The following is a 20,110-nucleotide window of genomic DNA, read 5'->3' as shown; positions in this document are numbered from 1 at the left end:
ATACTTCCAGTTAAATGTATCTATATCTACATACCTCCTTTCTTTTCTTCCACTTGACTACTATCTGCTGTCTCCTGCTTGGGTTGGTCTTTTGACGGGGCAGCTTCCTGGGTACTAGCAGGCACATCAGCTTGTTTGGATTCATCCTTTGCTTTGTTTGCATCGTTGCCCGAGGAATTCTCTGTGTTATCTTTTGTTGTACTCTCTGTCTCCACTGAGGCATTTTTCTCTTCCGAAGGGGTTTTCTGGGACGTATCTGTGTTTTTGGCAGCCTCCTCTGTGGCAGCCTCCTTTTTATCTTCAGAACTTTCAACTTTTTTCTTATTGTCTTCAGACAAAGGCCCATCACTGGACGGTTCCTCTATTTTAGGAGCTTCATTCTCTGTTTTGCCCACATCTTTCTTGGCATCTTCTTTATGGTTCTCTACAGCCTCTCCGGGGTTCTCATCTCCCTTCTTGTCTCCCTTCAGTTTTTTCCTGATTATATGTCCACGGAAGCTAGCCTGGATTTTAGTGGCTGCCTTGTGGGCTTTATCCTCTGGCTTGTTTGCATCTTGTTCAATTTTTTGATCGCCATCCTCATTTTGCTCCACCTTAAAAAGAGAAGAAGCATTGAATTTTTATAAGGTCTACATTGTTTCCAGACTTGGCTCTAATTTAAGAAAAATAGACGTCTAAAGCTTTAATCCTAACAGTTAGATTCAGTAGAGAACACATTGAATTGACCCAACCAATTAAGCATTTTTTGCAAAAAATAAATAAATTTGATCTCAAAGCCAAGTATATATATATTTTTTTTTTTTTAATAAGCATTGAACTTAATTTAATTCACTATCTAACATTGATTCCAGGATCTTTTACATACTTGTAATTTGCAGCCATTTATTCTGTATAAATGGTACAACTTAATCAAACAAAATGAATAGGCTGTGCTAACTTCGGCAACTTTACATAATCCTGCTCTCAAGTGGCATTCAACATTTCAGAAGAGAAACTTTATCTCCACATTACATTTGCAAATCGTCCATACATTTGTCATGCAGAGCCAGATCTAGATTTAGAAGATTGCATCCTCAATGCTCATAGGAGATGATTAAAATAGAACACCGCAGTTCCAGTTAAACATTGAGTGTTCTATTCAGCTCCATTTGGGAGTTATATAAAACTGACATTTGTAATTCCGATAGAGACATCTGCAATCTCTCTGTAAAAACTGTTGACCGTTTCTGTTTTCTTTGATTTTTTTTTTTTTAGGTAGAAATGGACAGGTTTATGTCTAGATAAGGAGATAAACGCCCAATAAAATGTGATGGACTAAGAGAACCTAAAACATTTCACACAGACAGACACTGAAAGAAAAATACATAAAACACATACACTTTGTAAAGAGTGATACAGACACACACACTCCCACAGGTAAATAGAGCTACGGAGAGACAGAAACTGCTCAAATCATTGACAAGTAACTCAATGTTCAGAATTTTGACTGTCAGTGACACAATATCACTTTAAAAATGCCATGCTACCAAATAGTGCAGATTTAAAGAAACCCACACATTTTACAATCTTAAAAACAATATGGATGCTATACTGCACCATACAACAAATTGGTTTAAAATATTAAGTGCGTCTTGCCATTTAAAGATGCCTGTATACAATTCTTCAGCGAATCATGTAGCAGAGAAACAAGGCAGTTTGTCACATTTGTTGCTGTAATCTTTGGCCTACAAGTATATTTAATTTAATTCAATAAATCTTATACGTTCAATCCAGTGAAGGATTAAGTTTAGTGTGACAGACGTTCTAGGAAAAAGTTAATTCATAATGGAAATCTGAAAAGGTTGTGAAAAAAGGGGGGTGAACATCTATATAGCACTTTTATTTCTATTACATTAAAATATTCAGCCAGAAGTGAGAAAGTATCATTGAACCATGTGTTATTAATATATTGTATGGTTCACTATATTTTGCATAATAAAATCCAGAGTCTAAAGACTAAAGGGAACATTCTGCTTTTTATTGATGGGACACTCTATGCACCAAAACAACTTTAGCTTAATGAAGTGATTAAGGTGTATAGATCACACCTCTGCAGTCTCATTGCTCAGTTCTCTGCCGTTCTAAAATTTGTACACAAAACTGTTTTAGCATGCTAACATAGCTTTCTTAATAACCAATGTGTGAGCGCTAAAATCCCATGCAGATGATATGGCAGCGTTCACAAATACAATGCACAAGAGATTGTGAAAAGCAGAACAATAGTTACCAAAAAGAACGCGCTAAAATAATCTGTAAATATAAAGAAACAAATAATGGTGCAGACCATCTGGTAATAATAGTATGTGGAAAAGGTGTTATATGTAATAAACTCACATGTCCCAGAGCCCTATCACCCCTGGCTCTGGGTTTGAAATGCTCCTTGGGAGAGGGGATATTCCCACACTGCAGGATAGTCAGGAGGATATGTCAACTGATGATTCCGTTGTGCTGTATATAAAAGGAAAGAAGGGCAGGACCTCCAATTGAATAGTATCACAATTCGTTTTATTGTATAAAAAAGGTTAAAAACCCTTACTTTGGATGTGGTGGGTACAAACTCGCAGAGTCACCCACATAAAAGCATAAAACACATGTACTCGAAAAAAACGCTTCCTGGTTATGGTCCGGTCACGTGATCGCTTCCGGGTCCGCCCTCCAATGACGTCCGTGTGACGCGTTTCGCCCGCCTCCACAGGCTTCTTCCGACAACGTCATGGGGTTTCAGTCTTCCTTTTAAGTCCATAGTGCCGCCCTTCTCTCGCCTCATTGGTTGGGGGGCGTGGTTTCACACGATCTTTTTCAATCATTCAATTGCACACTAATAAGCTTCATAGACTTAACCCCTTCCAGCACCCACACTAAAATGGTTATATTCAGTGCCACATAAAAAATGGAATCATCCAAGTGATGTTAATCACAATTATTTCTAATGCATATATAGACCATATCTAAGTTATTCTACATAATGATTTATCAAAGAGACATCTTCTTACTTCATTAAATCATATTTTTAAGTATATACAATGGATATTATACGAGGGTAATTAATAAAAAATAAAAATTCTATACAAACAATACAACGAAGGTCAATTCTAGACAACAGGAAAAGCCTTAACTTTTCCCATATCCCTTAAGATAGACAGTGCAGATATATTGTGCTCATTTCTAAAGTAACTTTAGAAATGAGCACAATATATCTGCACTGTCTATCTTAAGGGATATGGGAAAAGTTAAGGCTTTTCCTGTTGTCTAGAATTGACCTTCGTTGTATTGTTTGTATAGAATTTTTATTTTTTATTAATTACCCTCGTATAATATCCATTGTATATACTTAAAAATATGATTTAATGAAGTAAGAAGATGTCTCTTTGATAAATCATTATGTAGAATAACTTAGATATGGTCTATATATGCATTAGAAATAATTGTGATTAACATCACTTGGATGATTCCATTTTTTATGTGGCACTGAATATAACCATTTTAGTGTGGGTGCTGGAAGGGGTTAAGTCTATGAAGCTTATTAGTGTGCAATTGAATGATTGAAAAAGATCGTGTGAAACCACGCCCCCCAACCAATGAGGCGAGAGAAGGGCGGCACTATGGACTTAAAAGGAAGACTGAAACCCCATGACGTTGTCGGAAGAAGCCTGTGGAGGCGGGCGAAACGCGTCACACGGACGTCATTGGAGGGCGGACCCGGAAGCGATCACGTGACCGGACCATAACCAGGAAGCGTTTTTTTCGAGTACATGTGTTTTATGCTTTTATGTGGGTGACTCTGCGAGTTTGTACCCACCACATCCAAAGTAAGGGTTTTTAACCTTTTTTATACAATAAAACGAATTGTGATACTATTCAATTGGAGGTCCTGCCCTTCTTTCCTTTTATATACAGCACAACGGAATCATCAGTTGACATATCCTCCTGACTATCCTGCAGTGTGGGAATATCCCCTCTCCCAAGGAGCATTTCAAACCCAGAGCCAGGGGTGATAGGGCTCTGGGACATGTGAGTTTATTACATATAACACCTTTTCCACATACTATTATTACCAGATGGTCTGCACCATTATTTGTTTCTTTATATTTACAGATTATTTTAGCGCGTTCTTTTTGGTAACTAACATAGCTTTCTTGCCTAGAGTGTCCCTTTTATCCAATGGCAATTCCTCCCATTGTACCTAGTCCACATATATTTGTCTAGAATGAGTCTAGAATAACGCCTTCACTACTCCACAATGTGACAAAATCATTTTCACCAAAAGGGGCAGCATCTCTATAGACTGTACAGTATAGTTAAGTGAAATGTATTGCTTGTCTGTGCCTCTCCCCCTTCCTTTTCTGAAAGTATTGCTTGTCTGTGCCTGTCCCCCTTCCCCTTCCTTTTCTGAAAGTATTGCTTGTCTGTGCCTGTCCTCCTTCCCCTTCCTTTTCTGAAAGTATTGCTTGTCTGTGCCTGTCTTCCTTCCCCTTCCCCTTCCTTTTCTGAAAGTATTGCTTGTCTGTGCCTCTCCCCGTCCCCTTCCACTTCCTGTCCTAGTAGAGTGTTGTCTCAGGGACACTGCCAGACCAGTTTATCCGAGCTTCTTTGTTTCTCTTCCATCCCCCATCCGGTTTTTGGTATTGAAACCCCTGGTGTTTTGTGTTGAAGACCCCATGTAGGGGTCTGTGCCTGTAAAACCATGTGTGACAAAATAAACGCATTCATTTTCAGTTGTACTTCCAAAGTTGATTTTACCTTTACCATTTTGGATACTTTTATACTTCTTGCGGTACCAGAAAGGAGACATCACAGCAGTGAAGCTAATTATTCATCTGCCATCAAAGCCAGAGCCTGCTTGGTGTGGCTCTGGAAAGTGTGAGTGACCCATTACCTCTGCAATAGATCTATGTTGGCTGAAATAACAGTATTACACTATGATTTTTTCTATGTTATTTTTTCAGAAAGATCAGGAGGCTCCACACTTATAAGAATACATTTCATAAATTGTTGTTATTTTTGCACCCCCCATTATTTAATACCTTTTCTAATACACTTAGTGCCACTTAGAGTGATTTTAGGCACTGGGGGTAGTTGCACTTATTCTTATACGTTAAGCGCCAATCCACTGCTATTTTATCCTGTACGGATCTAATACTTTTGTACAGATACATGTACGTTTATGTCTCTATAGACAAAATAACATTTGCTATAACGTTTTTCTGAGTAGTTGCTACATTAAATATGGATTAAGAATGTTCATAAAGTAAATGTATAAAAACATTAAAAATAACGTTATCTGTTACTTTGTGGCACACATCCATATCAATGCTATCAATGTGTTAACACCACTAAGCAAAATATTACATAATGAGATATGTTTTTGAATACAAAACCTATTCAAGAATCTTTATTTATACGTTTAAACTAACAAACGGTCGCAGAACTAAGAATACTATTTAGCATTGTAAATAATCTATTTTTTATACTTTTTCTCAGAGGTTTCATGGAATAGCATTTTATGTAACTGCAGCAAATAAATCTTAAGATGTGAAGACTGGAAACAACATTTAGAAAGAATGGGGAAAAAAAGTATTAAAATGCTGATTTACAAAATTGTTCCCATAGCTTTTTTCCCAGACAGATACCACAGCATTTAATCTCTTTTTTAAAAGGAATGATCACTAAATTCAGAGTTGGAATGTAAAACCACCTTTGAGTCAGACTTTACGTGTGTATTTGTATAACATTTTTAGTTGTGCTACAAATATTTAAAGATAAACTGTTATTTTTGGGTCAAATCCAGTTTGAATTGTACTGTAGTCAGTGCAGTGGATTCTTGGGTCAGGGATAAAGTTGAGGCATGTAAGAAACACACTCAGCTCATCAATAAGTTACCGACATTAACAGCCTCTTTGCTTAATGCTGGGAAAAAAATATAATTTCAAGAAGGCTTCCATACCTCCAAAGGACAGTCTCTATTTTGGGTTCACATTCCTCTACCATAAACGTATCTAAAATGTGTAAGAATGGGTCTTCCAGGCTCGTGTATCAGTCATATCCCCTAAAATAAAAAAGTTCTTTCTGTGCCATTTAATATGTTATTAAACTAATATGCATGCTATTCCCATAATGATGTACACATGTATGATTACAGCATCGGGATGGATAATGTGGCTACTACATGAAATCTGCCATTTCTCAGATCACAGGAAACAGTTTGCAAATTAGCTTCCTTCCTCTTAAGCCAAACGTCCAGTTGTGTCCTTCTCGTGTTTATTTTTCCCTGGACCTCTTGTCTGTCCACCTTTTGGTTGCTCTGCTCAGCAGACCTTGGGCCCTGTTGATAAGCTACTTTGAGGGTTTCTAAATCTGATGTGGTGGGATAATCACCTATTTATAAATTGCCTTGGTAGTGACAGCGTTTGATACTAGAGATAAGCGTGGGCGGCGTGAGGAAGGATTTTTAAATCATTATTATTTAAATCATTATTTTGGGTCTAGTGCGGACAAATAATAATTTTTAACTCTCTCACCCACTGAGGTAAGTAACATACCTGCTTATAGTAGGTGTCTATGACATTTTCACGTAAGCTGTGTAACTGGATTTATTTATTTGGGGGAGACACATCCTATAGATGACCTTAAGTTTCAGCTTTGGGATGTAATTAAATCTCAGATGGGACAGTTGCTCTTCAAAAGAAAAAAAAGATATCACAAGACAAATATATGTATCACATTTACTCAGCTGCCTTGTGTGGTTGCAAAATATAGCGTTTACCTGTCCTTACTGTCACTCATTGCCTTTAGCACTTTGAGAGAGCTTGGGTTATCTTTTATTAACTGCTTCTAAAAATGCAAGTAAAAAATTAGGCAATATATATTATTTTATATTTGTCTCACACACAAAAAAAAGATTAAAAAAAAAAAGAAATCATTGTAATTAGTCTATATTTTGAATTGTAAAAGTGATTTTACATTTATAAAAAATAAATACAAATTGATTGTTTAACCGTATGATACGCATCACAGCTGCAGCTTAATTCGTTCTGCTTGTAAAGTGAGCTTGTATCTGGAGATTTGCTTTGACAATGTTCTGTTCCAAAGATGATAAGGCACAGGACTCTTGGCGTCTATCTCAGGATCCCTGCCAGGTATTTGGCTCCTAGCCGGTTGTTCCAGATTTTAAAACTCTGCGATTAAGCATTTTGAAGCCTAAGGGTTTTTAAGAATGTTCTATGATGAGATAATATATTTATCAGAAGGAGCGTACAGAACCACTTTTACATCTCTTGGTAACCTGCATGCAAGTTATATAAATGTGCAACACAAAGTGTTAGTGAAAAGTGTCACCAAATGGCTACGGCAGAGTAAGGTTAACTTTTCTCTTCATTAACCCCCTCTAAGTGTGCTAACTATACCATTAAAATCACACTGCTCTAAGCAAATCTATATTCTCCATTACACAATTAAGACTATGTATGATATGTCTGACTCAATTTAATAATATGTATAAAGAAGGGTATTGTACATTGAGAAAGGGTAACTCTATACCAAAACATTGTTTTATTTGTAGATCCTTAAAGGAGCATTATAGGGCCAGGAACACAAACCCTGATAGGGTTAAAACCACCATCTAGCCACACTGGTCCCCTCATGCCTCCCTACATATAGATACTTAGATATAAAATCTTACTTGTTTTCAAGTCTGCAGCTGTGTATTTTGTCCCTGTTTCCTTTAGACCTGCCCCCTGCCTGCTGACATCAGCAGAAGTGGTAGCCTGATCCAATCACAATGCTTCCCCATAGGATTGGCTGAGACTGACAAAGAGGCAGATCAGGGGCAGAGCACCTGGCCAATCAGCCAACCCTGGCCAAACAGCATCTCCTCATAGAGATGAACTGAATCAATGGATCTCTATGAGGAAAGTTCAGTGTCTGCATGCAGAGGGAGGAGACACTGAATGTTTGGATGCATTTTGAGGCAGCCATGACCCAGGAAGGATCTCTAACAGCCATCTGAGGAGTGGCCAGTGAAGTTATCACTAGGCTGTAATGTAAACACTGCATTTTCTCTGAAAAGACAGTGTTTACAGCAAAAAGCCTGAAGGTAATGATTCTACTCACCAGAACAAATTCAATGAGCTGTAGTTGTTCTGGTGACTATAGTGTCCATTTAATTAAAATGGTAGCACTGAGGGGCACATACCATTATGGATTGCGTTTATTCTGTTTCGGATTATCTGTTGTATATATATTTATCACTGAAAGGGTTTTAGAGCTAGCTGCACAGAAGTGAATTATCTCTTACTGTTTTTTTTAAATTGTATTTATTTTATTGTGATACTGCAGTGTCCTAACCTCTGTTGTTGTTGTTTTCTAATTTTTTACTAATATAATGTATTTGCACTCATAAAAATTAAAAGGTAAAACATTAAGCAGATCAAAACTCCATCAAGACTGTCCCATCCCTCCCTGTCACCCAAGTCAAATTGGAGGTTGCCAACAAAGCAATCGTGCAGAATACCAGCTAGTGGACCAAAACATTTGTCGAATAAGTGCTATACATTTTCTTTTTATGAATCATAGTTTTGCTTGAAAAATGTATAGGATCTGCATTATTACATTATTATCATTACCAATTTAGAAGAAGTTGGCAAACGAACTGGCTTCTCAAAGAATTTCAGGGGTCCGAATTGCTATCAATATTTATATTGGAACTGAATTGCAAAATCTATTATTGCTAGACCATTATAGTCTTCGGGAACTAGTTTGTGAACATTTAACTTTAGCTGGCACGGAGAAAGTACAAAAGAAACATAGTGAAGGGTCACAAATAGCTGGGTACTTGGACACCACTATGGGGAGTATATACAAATCCTAACAAGAGGCCGAGATACCCAACACAGTCCCTTATTGAGGGATGAACAGAATGCTCTTAAGGGTATTTTTGCTAAAGACCCCTGGTCAATGATGAAGGCTATGTGTAATATTCATGAAGTCTGTATATAAAATGCACGTTTTGGAAAACCCCATGTTTGGTTGAGCTTGTCCCTGAAGACTGTCAAATATGTCTGCCTGGAGGTATACAGGCAAGTTAGAACCGTGTGTGGCTCAGGATTAAATTAGTGAATTGTTGATTTAATCCTCTTTTAAACCGTGAATTCTCTAGGAGCAGAAATACTTAGAAACCATGAAATTTAATAAATGCTAATTTAAAAAATTGGCAGAACCCACCATTAGTGATACTAAGCCATCTGCAGAAACAGTTTTAGCTTCTCCTGAGTTTGCTTTTGTGCGGTAACATTGTCTGATTAACTCTTTTGGCATTATCTAATTTCCTGTAATTTTTTTTATACCGTGATGGACCTATTAGGTGGTTATAGTTTTGGTATAGTTTTAGTTATATATTAATATATAACTGGATGCTGAATTTTTTCTCAATGCATCTCAATGAATCTCTATGAGGAGATGCTGATTGGCCAAGACAGCATTTGTCCCCGCCACCTCCATGACGATTTTAGGAAAAGCATTGTATTGGCTAAAAATCATAAATTCTGTTGATGTCAGCAAGGAGGCAGATATTGGATAATTTTTTTAAAAATGGGTAGGGCCGAATAATGACCCCAACCCTTCTGTCACCCGTAGTTTTGCTTTGGGTTGAAGGGTAACACTAAATATGGTGAACAAAACCGACTATTTTCAACCAATATGTCGTGGCACTGGAGTGCCTCACACTATCTCAAACTGCTTCACGTGAAAAATACTCCATGACGTATGTGACGATTGTCATTATCACCTGGAGCTTAAGATGGACAATTCAATTAGGTTTCTGAATGACATTTATGTTTAAGTCACCCTGTGCCCATTGTGGGTGCAGAGTGTGTGTAATGTGATTGGTTGTGGTGCTCTCCTGTCTTGCTAATGCTTGCAATCAACTAGGTGGATTTGACTGGGAAGCCGGTACATCGCCACCTGTTGGTTGCAAGGACCTAGCAACAGCTATATGCATTACCTGAATAGCAAGGCTTGCTAACTTGCTTATTCAGTTAGATTTGCATATTGCTAATTCTGCATGTATAAGAGATATTTGTGTTACATATTGTCTTCCCCACCCCTTTATGAATATGTTATTATGTTATTATAATTCCCTGTATGTTGTCTGATGTAATTTAATTGTTTGTATTTTATTAAAGATGTCACAGCAATCTAAGAGTAATGAGCATATGGGTTAGTCCCGAGGGTTACAGCGGAATAGGCAGAGAGGATGATACCTGCCTGTAAGGAGAGCTGCAGCCTGGTCGGGTGGAAGAGCTCCAGAAAAACGCCAGTCAAGCTACAGCGATACTTAGTAGGGATACTTTTAGTATCGGGATATAATGGAAGGAGCACGGATACCTGTAGTATTAGGATATAATAGAGGGAGCAGGGATACCTGTAGTATGGTAATATATTGGAAGGAGCAGAGATACCTGTAGTTTTGGGATATAATGGAAGGAGCAGGAATTCCTGTAGTATTGGGATATAATGTAGGGAGCATGGATACCTGTAATATGGGGATATAATGTAGGGAGCATGGATACCTGTAATATGGGGATATAATGGAAGGAGCACGGATACCTGTAGTATTAGGATATAATGGAGGGAGCAGGGATACCTCTAGTATGGGGGATATAATGGAGGGAGCAGGGATACCTGTAGTATGGTAATATATTGGAAGGAGCAGGAATACCTGTAGTATTGGGATATAATGGAAGAAGAGGGATACCTGTAGTATTGGGATATAATGTAGGGAGCATGGATACCTGTAATATGGGGATATAATGTAGGGAGCATGGATACCTGTAATATGGGGATATAAAGGAAGGAGCAGGGTTACCTGTGGTATGGTGATATAATGGAGGGAGAAGGGATACCTGTAGTACGGGGATATAACGGAGGGAACAGGGATACCTGTAGTATGGGGATATAATGAAAGAAGAGGGATACCTGTAGTATTGTGATATAATGGTGGGAGCAGGGGTTCCTGTAGTATGGGGATATAATGTAGGGAGCAGGGATACCTGTAGTATGGAGATATCATAGAAGGAGCAGATATACCTGTAGTATGGGGATATAATGAAAGTAGCAGGGATACCTGTAGTATGGGGATATAATGGAAGGAGCAGGGATACCTGTAGTATTGGGATATAATGGAAGGAGAGAGATACCTGTAGTATTGGGATATAATGAAAGTAGCAGGGATACCTGTATTATGGAGATATAATGGAAGGAGAGGGATACCTGTATTATGGAGATATAATGGTGGGAGCAGGGGTTCCTGTAGTATGGTAATATAATGGAAGGAGAGAGATACCTGTAGTTTTGGGATAGAATGGAAGAGGAGGGATACCTGTATTATGGAGATATAATGGAAGGAGAGGGATACCTGTAGTATTGTGATATAATGGTGGGAGCAGGGGTTCCTGTAGTATGAGGATATAATGTAGGGAGCAGGGATACCTGTAGTATGGGGATATAATGTAGGGAGCAGGGATACCTGTAGTATGGGGATATAATAGAAGGAGCAGAGATACCTGTAGTATGGGGATATAATGTGGGGAGCATGGATACCTGTAATATGGGGATATAATGGAAGGAGCAGGGATACCTGTAGTATTGGGATATAATGGAGTGAGCAGGGATACCTGTAGTATGGTAATATAATGGAAGGAGAGAGATACCTGTAGTTTTGGGATAGAATGGAAGAAGAGGGATACCTGTATTATGGAGATATAATGGAAGGAGAGGGATACCTGTAGTATTGTGATATAATGGTGGGAGCAGGGGTTCCTGTAGTATGAGGATATAATGTAGGGAGCAGGGATACCTGTAATATGGGGATATAATGGAAGGAGCAGGGATACCTGTAGTATTGGGACATAATGGAATGAGCAGGGATACCTGTAGTATGGTAATATAATGGAAGGAGAGAGATACCTGTAGTATGGGGATATAATGGAGGGAGCAGGGATACCTGTAGTATGGGGATATAATGGAAGGAGCAGGGATACCTGTAGTATTGGGATATAATGGAGTGAGCAGGGATACCTGTAGTATGGTAACATAATGGAAGGAGAGGGATACCTGTAGTATTGGGATATAATGGAAGGAGCAGGGATTCCTGTAGTATGGGGATATAATGTAGGGAGCAGGGATACCTGTAGTATTGTGATATAATGGAAGGAGCAGAGATACCTGTAGTATGGGGATATAATGTGGGGAGCATGGATACCTGTAATATGGGGATATAATGGAAGGAGCAGGGATACCTGTAGTATTGGGATATAATGGAGTGAGCAGGGATACCTGTAGTATGGTAACATAATGGAAGGAGAGGGATACCTGTACTATGGGGATATAATGGAGGGAGCAGGGATACCTGTAGTATTATGATATAATGGAGGGAGCAGGGATACCTGTAGTATGGGGATATAATGGAGGGAGCAGGGATACCTGTAGTATGGGGATATAATGAAAGTAGCAGGGATACCTGTAGTATGGGGATATAATGGAAGGAGAGGGATACCTGTAGTATGGGGATATAATGGAGGGGAGGGATACCTGTAGTTGTGGGATATAATGGAAGGAGAGAGATACCTGTAGTTGTGGGATATAATGGAAGGAGAGAGATACCTGTAGTTTTGTGATAGAATGGAAGAAGAGGGATACCTGTATTATGGAGATATAATGGTGGGAGCAGGGATTCCTGTAGTATGGGGATAAAATGTAGTAAGCAGGGATTCCTGTAGTATGGTAATATAATGGAAGGAGAGAGATACCTGTAGTTTTGGGATAGAATGGAAGAAGAGGGATACCTGTATTATGGAGATATAATGGAAGGAGAGGGATACCTGTAGTATGGGGTTATAATGGAGGGAGCAGGGATACCTGTAGTATGGTAATATAATGGAAGGAGAGAGATACCTGTAGTATGGGGATATAATGGAAGGAGAGGGATACCTGTAGTATGGTGATATAATGGTGGGAGCAGGGATTCCTGTAGTATGGGGATATAATGTAGGGAGCAGGGATACCTGTAGTATGGGGATATAATGGAAGGAGAGAGATACCTGTAGTTGTGGGATATAATGGAAGGAGAGGGATACCTGTAGTAAGGGGATATAATAGAAGGAGCAGGGATACCTGCAGCATGGGGATATAATGGAAGGATAAGGATACCTGTAGTTGTGGGATATAATGGAAAGAGAGATATACCTGTAGTTTTGTGATAGAATGGAAGAAGAGGGATACCTGTATTATGGAGATATAATGGTGGGAGCAGGGATTCCTGTAGTATGGGGATATAATGGAAGGAGAGAGATACCTGTACTATAGGGATATAATGGAAGGAGCAGGGATACCTGTAGTATGGTGATATAATGGAGGGAGCAGGGATACCTTTAGTATGGTAATATAATGGAAGGAGAGAGATACCTGTAGTATTGGGATATAATGGAAGGAGCAGGAATACCTGTAGTATTGGGATATAATGGAAGAAGAGGGATACCTGTAGTATTGGGATATAATGGAGGGAGCAGGGATACCTGTAGTATTAGGATATAATGGAGGGGGCAGGGATACCTGTAGTATGGTAATATAATGGAAGGAGCAGAGATACCTGTAGTTTTGGGATAGAATGGAAGAAGAGGGATACCTGTATTATGGAGATATGATGGAAGGAGAGGGATACCTGTAGTATTGTGATATAATGGTGGGAGCAGGGGTTCCTGTAGTATGGGGATATAATGTAGGGAGCAGGGATAACTGTAGTATGGGGATATAAAAGAAGGAGCAGAGATACCTGTAGTATGGGGATATAATGGAAGGAGCAGGGATACCTGTTTTATGGGGATATAATGGAGTGAGCAGGGATACCTGTAGTATGGTAATATAATGGAAGGAGAGAGATACCTGTAGTATGGGGATATAATGGAGGGAGCAGGGATACCTGTAGTATTGGGATATAATGGAAGGAGCAGGGATACCTGTAGTATGGGGATATAATGAAAGGAGAGAGATACCTGTAGTTGTGGGATATAATGGAAGGAGAGAGATACATGGAGGAATGGGATATAATGGAAGGAGCAGGGATACCTGTAGTTGTGGGATATAATGGAAGGAGAGAGATACCTGTAGTATGGAGATATAATGGTGGGAGCAGGTATTCCTGTAGTATGGGGATATAATGAAAGTAGCAGGGATACCTGTAGTTTGGGGATATAATGGAGGGAGCAGGGATACCTGTAGTATGGGGATATAATGTAGAGAGCAGGGATACCTGTAGTATGGGGATATAAGGGAAGGAGCAGGGATACCTGTAGTAAGGGGATATAATGGAAGGAGAGGGATACCTGTAGTATGGGGATATAATGTAGAGAGCAGGGATACCTGTAGTAAGGGGATATAATGGAAGGAGAGGGATACCTGTAGTAAGGGGATATAATGGAGGGAACAGGGATACCTGTAGTATGGGGATATAATGGAGGGAACAGGGATACCTGTAGTATGGGGATATAATGGAAGGAGCAGGGATACCTGTAGTAAGGGGATATAATGGAAGGAGAGGGATACCTGTAGTATGGGGATATAATGGAGGGAACAGGGATACCTGTAGTATGGGGATATAATGTAGAGAGCAGGGATACCTGTAGTATGGGGATATAATGGAAGGAGCAGGGATACCTGTAGTAAGGGGATATAATGGAAGGAGATGGATTCCTGTAGTATGGGGATATAATGTAGAGAGCAGGGATACCTATATTATGGGGATATAATGGAAGGAGCAGGGATACCTGTAGTAAGGGGATATAATGGAAGGAGAGGGATACCTGTAGTAAGGGGATATAATGGAAGGAGAGGGATACCTGTAGTATGGGGATATAATGGAGGGAGCAGGGATACCTGTAGTATGGGGATATAATGTAGAGGGCAGGGATACCTGTAGTATGGGGATATAATGGAAGGAGCAGGGATACCTGTAGTAAGGGGATATAATGGAAGGAGAGGGATACCTGTAGTATGGGGATATAATGGAAGGAGAGAGATACCTGTACTATAGGGATATAATGGAGGGAGCAGGGATACCTGTAGTATAGGGATATAATGTAGAGAGCAGGGATTCCTGTAGTATGGGGATATAATGTAGAGAGCAGGGATACCTGTAGTATGGGGATATACTGGAAGGAGCAGGGATACCTGTAGTATGGGGATATAATAGAAGAAGCAGGGATACCTGTAGTATGGTGATATAATGGAAGGAGAGAGATACCTGTACTATAGGGATATAATGGAGGGAGCAGGGATACCTGCAGTATGGGGATATAATAGAAGGAGAAGGATACCTGTAGTATGGGGATATAATGGAAGGAGAGGGATACCTGTAGTATTGGGATACAATGGTGGGAGCAGAGATACCTGTAGTATGGGGATATAATGGAAGGAGCAGGGATACCTGTAGTATTGTGATATAATGGAAGGAGAGAGATACCTGTAGTATGGGGATATAATGGAGGGAGCAGAGATACCTGTAGTATGGGGATATAATGAAGGGAGCAGGGAAACCTGTAGTATGGGGATATAATGGAAGGAGAGGGATACCTGTAGTATTGGGATATAATGGAGGGAGCAGGGATACCTGCAGTATGGGGATATAATGGAAGGAGAGGGATACCTGTAGTATTGTGATATAATGGTGGGAGCAGAGATACCTGTAGTATGGGGATATAACGGAGGGAGCAGGGATACCTGTAGTATGGGGATATAATGAAGGGAGCAGGGAAACCTGTAGTATGGGGATATAATGGAAGGAGAGGGATACCGGTAGTATTGGGATATAATGGAGGGAGCAGGGAAACCTGTAGTATGGGGATATAATGGAAGGAGAGGGATACCGGTAGTATTGGGATACAATGAAGGAGCAGGGAAACCTGTAGTATGGGGATATAATTTAGGGAGCAGGGATACCTGTAGTATGGGGATATAATTTAGGGAGCAGATATACCTGTAGTATGGGGATATCTTGGAGTTATTAGGGATATCTGTAGTATGGGGATATCTTGGAGTGATTAAGGATATCTGTAGTATAAGGGTTTAATTGGAAGGAGTATTAGAATATAATGGAGGGAGCAGGAATACCTATATGGTGTCTGTAGATTATCTTCTTTATTTCTCTCTACTGACATGTGAGTTTTAACAGACTGCTTTGGGAAACTAAACATCAATAGAGACATTTTAAACAGAGCTTGAGACAGAACAGGAGTCCGGTATTCACCGGCAATTCATAAGCATTTTATGCGAGTTTGAAATGGTGTATTGTTTTTCTATTTGTAGCCTCTAGTAGAGAAATAATATACGTGTGTCAGGACGAAAGGCTTTCTATGCTGTTGTTAAGTGTTTTCTACACAGCCCTTTTAATAAGTGCAAGATATCTATATTTATTGACCCACTCAGAGATTAATTGTTTATAGGATCACTAGAAACCATCAGTGGGCTCTTAAGTCAATCATCTGTCCATGATAAAAGGTTCAAAAACACTCCCTCTTCCCTCCTGTTCACAATGCCAGCCCCTCCCCCTTTCCTCCTGTTCACAATGCCAGCCCCTCCCCCTTTCCTCCTGTTCACAATGCCAGCCCCTCCCCCTTTCCTCCTGTTCACAATGCCAGCCCCTCCCTCTTCCCTCCTGTTCACAGTGCCAGCCCCTCCCCCTTTCCTCCTGCTCGCAGTGCCAGCCCCTCCCCCTTTCCTGCTGCTCGCAGTGCCAGCCACTCCCCCTTCCCTGCTGCTCGCAGTGTCAGATGATCTCAGCCAAAGTGAAGAACACACTCATAGAAAGTTACTCAAGATAACGTAATTTACAGCTGGGCAACAGCATACATTTACCTATAAAGTCGCATTACCAAACTTTTCTTAATATGCCAAGGTAGTTGGACTGAAACGTTGGTTATATGCAAATGCAAGTCTCATTAAAATACATTTGGTCTTTTTATACTGTACTTTTCTAAATAAACCTACGTTTCTATGAAAACTGATATTATTATTTTTTTTTTTAAATTGTGGCCCCCATAAACGTAAACCTTGTTTATTTGGCCCGTGTTAGCCTTTGCGTCTGACATGCTTGCTATGTGACAGATCCATCTGTATAAACTAGTATTGCTGGTTCGTCTGTTTGCCTTTATTTTCGCTGGATTTCCTGTCCGTATGCCCCTGTTCGTGTAAGTCTGGAATACCGATTGAAACTACCGAACAGACGGCCACCCAGGAGAGGAGTGTGCTGCTGGTTAACCTCTTGGCCCCAATTAGAACATTGTGGTTAACCGCAGACACCTCTCCATTCCATTCGTACGGGTGGTCATCTTTGTATGCTGACCACGAGGCGGCGGCCATTTTGGGACACGAGGAAGATCAGCGGTGTTCCGTATAAATCCTATGGAACTAAAAACGGACACTTTATCTACCGAACACCGCTGAAAGCTGCCGCCCGCCTTCTAGTTCGTCGAGGCGTACGAACACCGGTCAGTTCGGGAGTTTTATAACATTCGTATGGACTTTACCCAGATAGCCGTCCCATGGAGTCATTCGTATACCGAAGGACTTGTGAGAGACTTTGACTCCATTCCTATTGAACTATGTACATCAGATCTGAGCGCTATTCGGTAGAAATATGCACTCAGATCCAGGCTATCTGGGGATACGTTGCACGAACCATATTTGTTCGGTATTTCTGCATTTATGTATTTTACTGTATTTTTCGTACTGTATTTTAAAATGGCGATTGTCTCTATCCTTGGAGATAATTAGGTTTCTTCCCAATTATCTCCGGGATAGAGAAGAAGGATTTATGGGTAAGATGGGAAGGGCTTATGTTGAAGCCACTGCGATTGGCTACTGTCCAATATGTTTTACAGTCTTCCACATGGTCCCCTAGCAGAGTGTCCACCTTGTGGAGACCCGCATAAATACCGGGCAGGTAGCCCCTTTTAAACACATTCCTGTTTGACCCTCAAGACGGAGCTTGGTCTTGTTTGTGGGGGAATTATTATTGGGACAGCGCTTTCGTTATTTCTAGCTGTGGAAGGAGTTCGACTGATTTGCTGATCGGGAGTTGCCACGTTCGTATGCTCCGTTCGGGAGTTTGACGATCGGCTGGATGAAATCTGCATTTCTGGAGAAGGGGATTATTTACTAAACGGCGGCTTCATCTACCTGGCGGTGAGTGTCGTAACAATTGATGGCAAGCGACGGGGTGAATCCCACCGCCCAGAAGGCCAGCTACACATCCCAGGTTGGAAATGCAGTATGAGGAATTAAGGCGTGCTACCCTTAAAGATATATTGGAACGCAGAGGACGGTCAGCGAGTAATCTCAAGAAAAGAGAGATTATTACCATATTATTGGAAATGGATGCAGCACAGGGAATGGAGAGAGCTAATGTGCCTGGCATTCTGGAATTAACACCCGAGGAGGTACAATTTAACCGGGCAGTCCAGATAAGGCTGGCACACTTTGGCCCCAACCCTGCAGCAGAGATTGTAGTACAAGTGCAAGCAGCAGTAGCAGCACAACAGGCGCTCCAGGGAAGAGGAGCTGCAGCAGCAGAGGTACCCCATAACAATATTGGAAGGAGAAAGGTACCCTTTGCTGCATTTAGAAATTTTGTGGAAACAGAGGGAGAGATTGACGGGTTCCTGGCTGATTTTGAAAGGCAATGTGCCTTACACTAGGTACCCGCAAAGGAATGGGTCACCATCCTCTCTGGGAAGCTATCCGACCGGGCCAGTGAGGCGTTTCAGGCCATCCCAGTGGAGGAAATCATAAGCTACCGGGCAGTAAAAGATGCCCTTTTGGCCAGATATGCTGTGACCCCCGAGGCATACCGGCGGCGATTCAGGGACACCAACAAACAAGCTGGCGATTCCTATGCGGAGTGGGCATGCAGAGTACACCGCACAGCAGCCCACTGGATAGCAGGGTGCCAAGCGGTAACTGGGGAAGAGGTGCTGTAAGTGTTTTTGTTGGAGCACTGCTTTGATCGTTTACCTGCAGGAGTCAGAGAGTGGGTTAGGGACCGCAAACCCGCTACCTTACCCGAAGCTGCTCGTCTGGCTGATGAGTACACTGATGCACGGAAGTTGGACAAGACAGCAACCAAGGTCCCTACCCGATTGGAGTACAAACCGGCAGCACCTCCAACCACTACTGTGTATCACCCCCCAGCACAACGCACCCCCACAATGCCACCAGCGAACAATTATGTTCAGCCAGCCCAATTCAACGCCCGGTATTACTCACAGCCTATCCGGTGCTATGGGTGCAAACAGTTGGGGCACAAGAGACCAGAGTGCCCATTGAACAATTCCAACCAAGCCCAGTTGTGAAGAAGACCAGCCGGCGGAAATCAGCAGCCACCCCAGCCTTCCGCTCACTGTCTTGAGCAGGAGGAATTTTGGGGTATACTACATGAGGCGGATCCAGTGCAAGCAGCACAGCAGTACAATCGTCAACAGCACAGGCAGACCGTTAAACTGAATGGCAAAGTGGTCACTGGTTTGAGAGACACCGGAGCCACTATGACCCTGCTCCAAAAGAACCTTGTTTCGGAACACCAACACACTGGAAATACTGTGGCAGTGAGGGTAGCAGGAGGCACCGTGTTCCGTCTACCTGTTGCCCGGGTTCATTTGGATTGGGGAGTGGGCTCTGGACATGTGAATGTGGGGGTCATGAAAGACCTACCTGCTGATGTTTTGCTCGGGAATGACCGGTTTCCGTTTATGCTCCAATGGGAGAGTGACTACCCGTGCTCAGACCCGTGCTGCTGGAACCAGCCCACCTGCTGCTGAGACCCAGGTAAGATCCGATTCCCCGACTCGTACCCTAGAGCAGACCTTTGTTAGCTGGGATTCCCCAGAGGAGTTTGGGAGGGAAACCCAGGCAGATCCGACTCTCCAGAAGTATAGAGACAGGGCAGATACTGGAGAGGAAGGAGTAGATGGGGAGCGGTATGAGTGGGTGGGGGACAGGTTATATAGGATCCCTAAGCCTTCCCAGA

General features: G+C 41.2%; 1 protein-coding gene across 2 annotated transcripts in view; it reads right to left on the bottom strand.

Moving 5' to 3' along the window:
- Positions 1-20,110, bottom strand: part of GAP43 (growth associated protein 43) — a 92,639-nt gene that overhangs the window by 52,364 nt on the left and 20,165 nt on the right. For both annotated transcript variants that reach the window (XM_063446444.1, XM_063446451.1), the window contains exon 2: positions 35-593. In XM_063446444.1, coding sequence (XP_063302514.1) covers positions 35-593 — 559 coding nt within the window. The remainder of the gene's footprint in view (positions 1-34; positions 594-20,110) is intronic.

Source organism: Pelobates fuscus, chromosome 1 (genome assembly GCF_036172605.1).
Source record: "Pelobates fuscus isolate aPelFus1 chromosome 1, aPelFus1.pri, whole genome shotgun sequence".
NCBI lineage: Eukaryota > Metazoa > Chordata > Amphibia > Anura > Pelobatidae > Pelobates > Pelobates fuscus.
The sequence above is the reverse complement of the archived record's forward strand: the minus strand, read 5'-3'. Positions and strand labels throughout refer to the sequence as shown.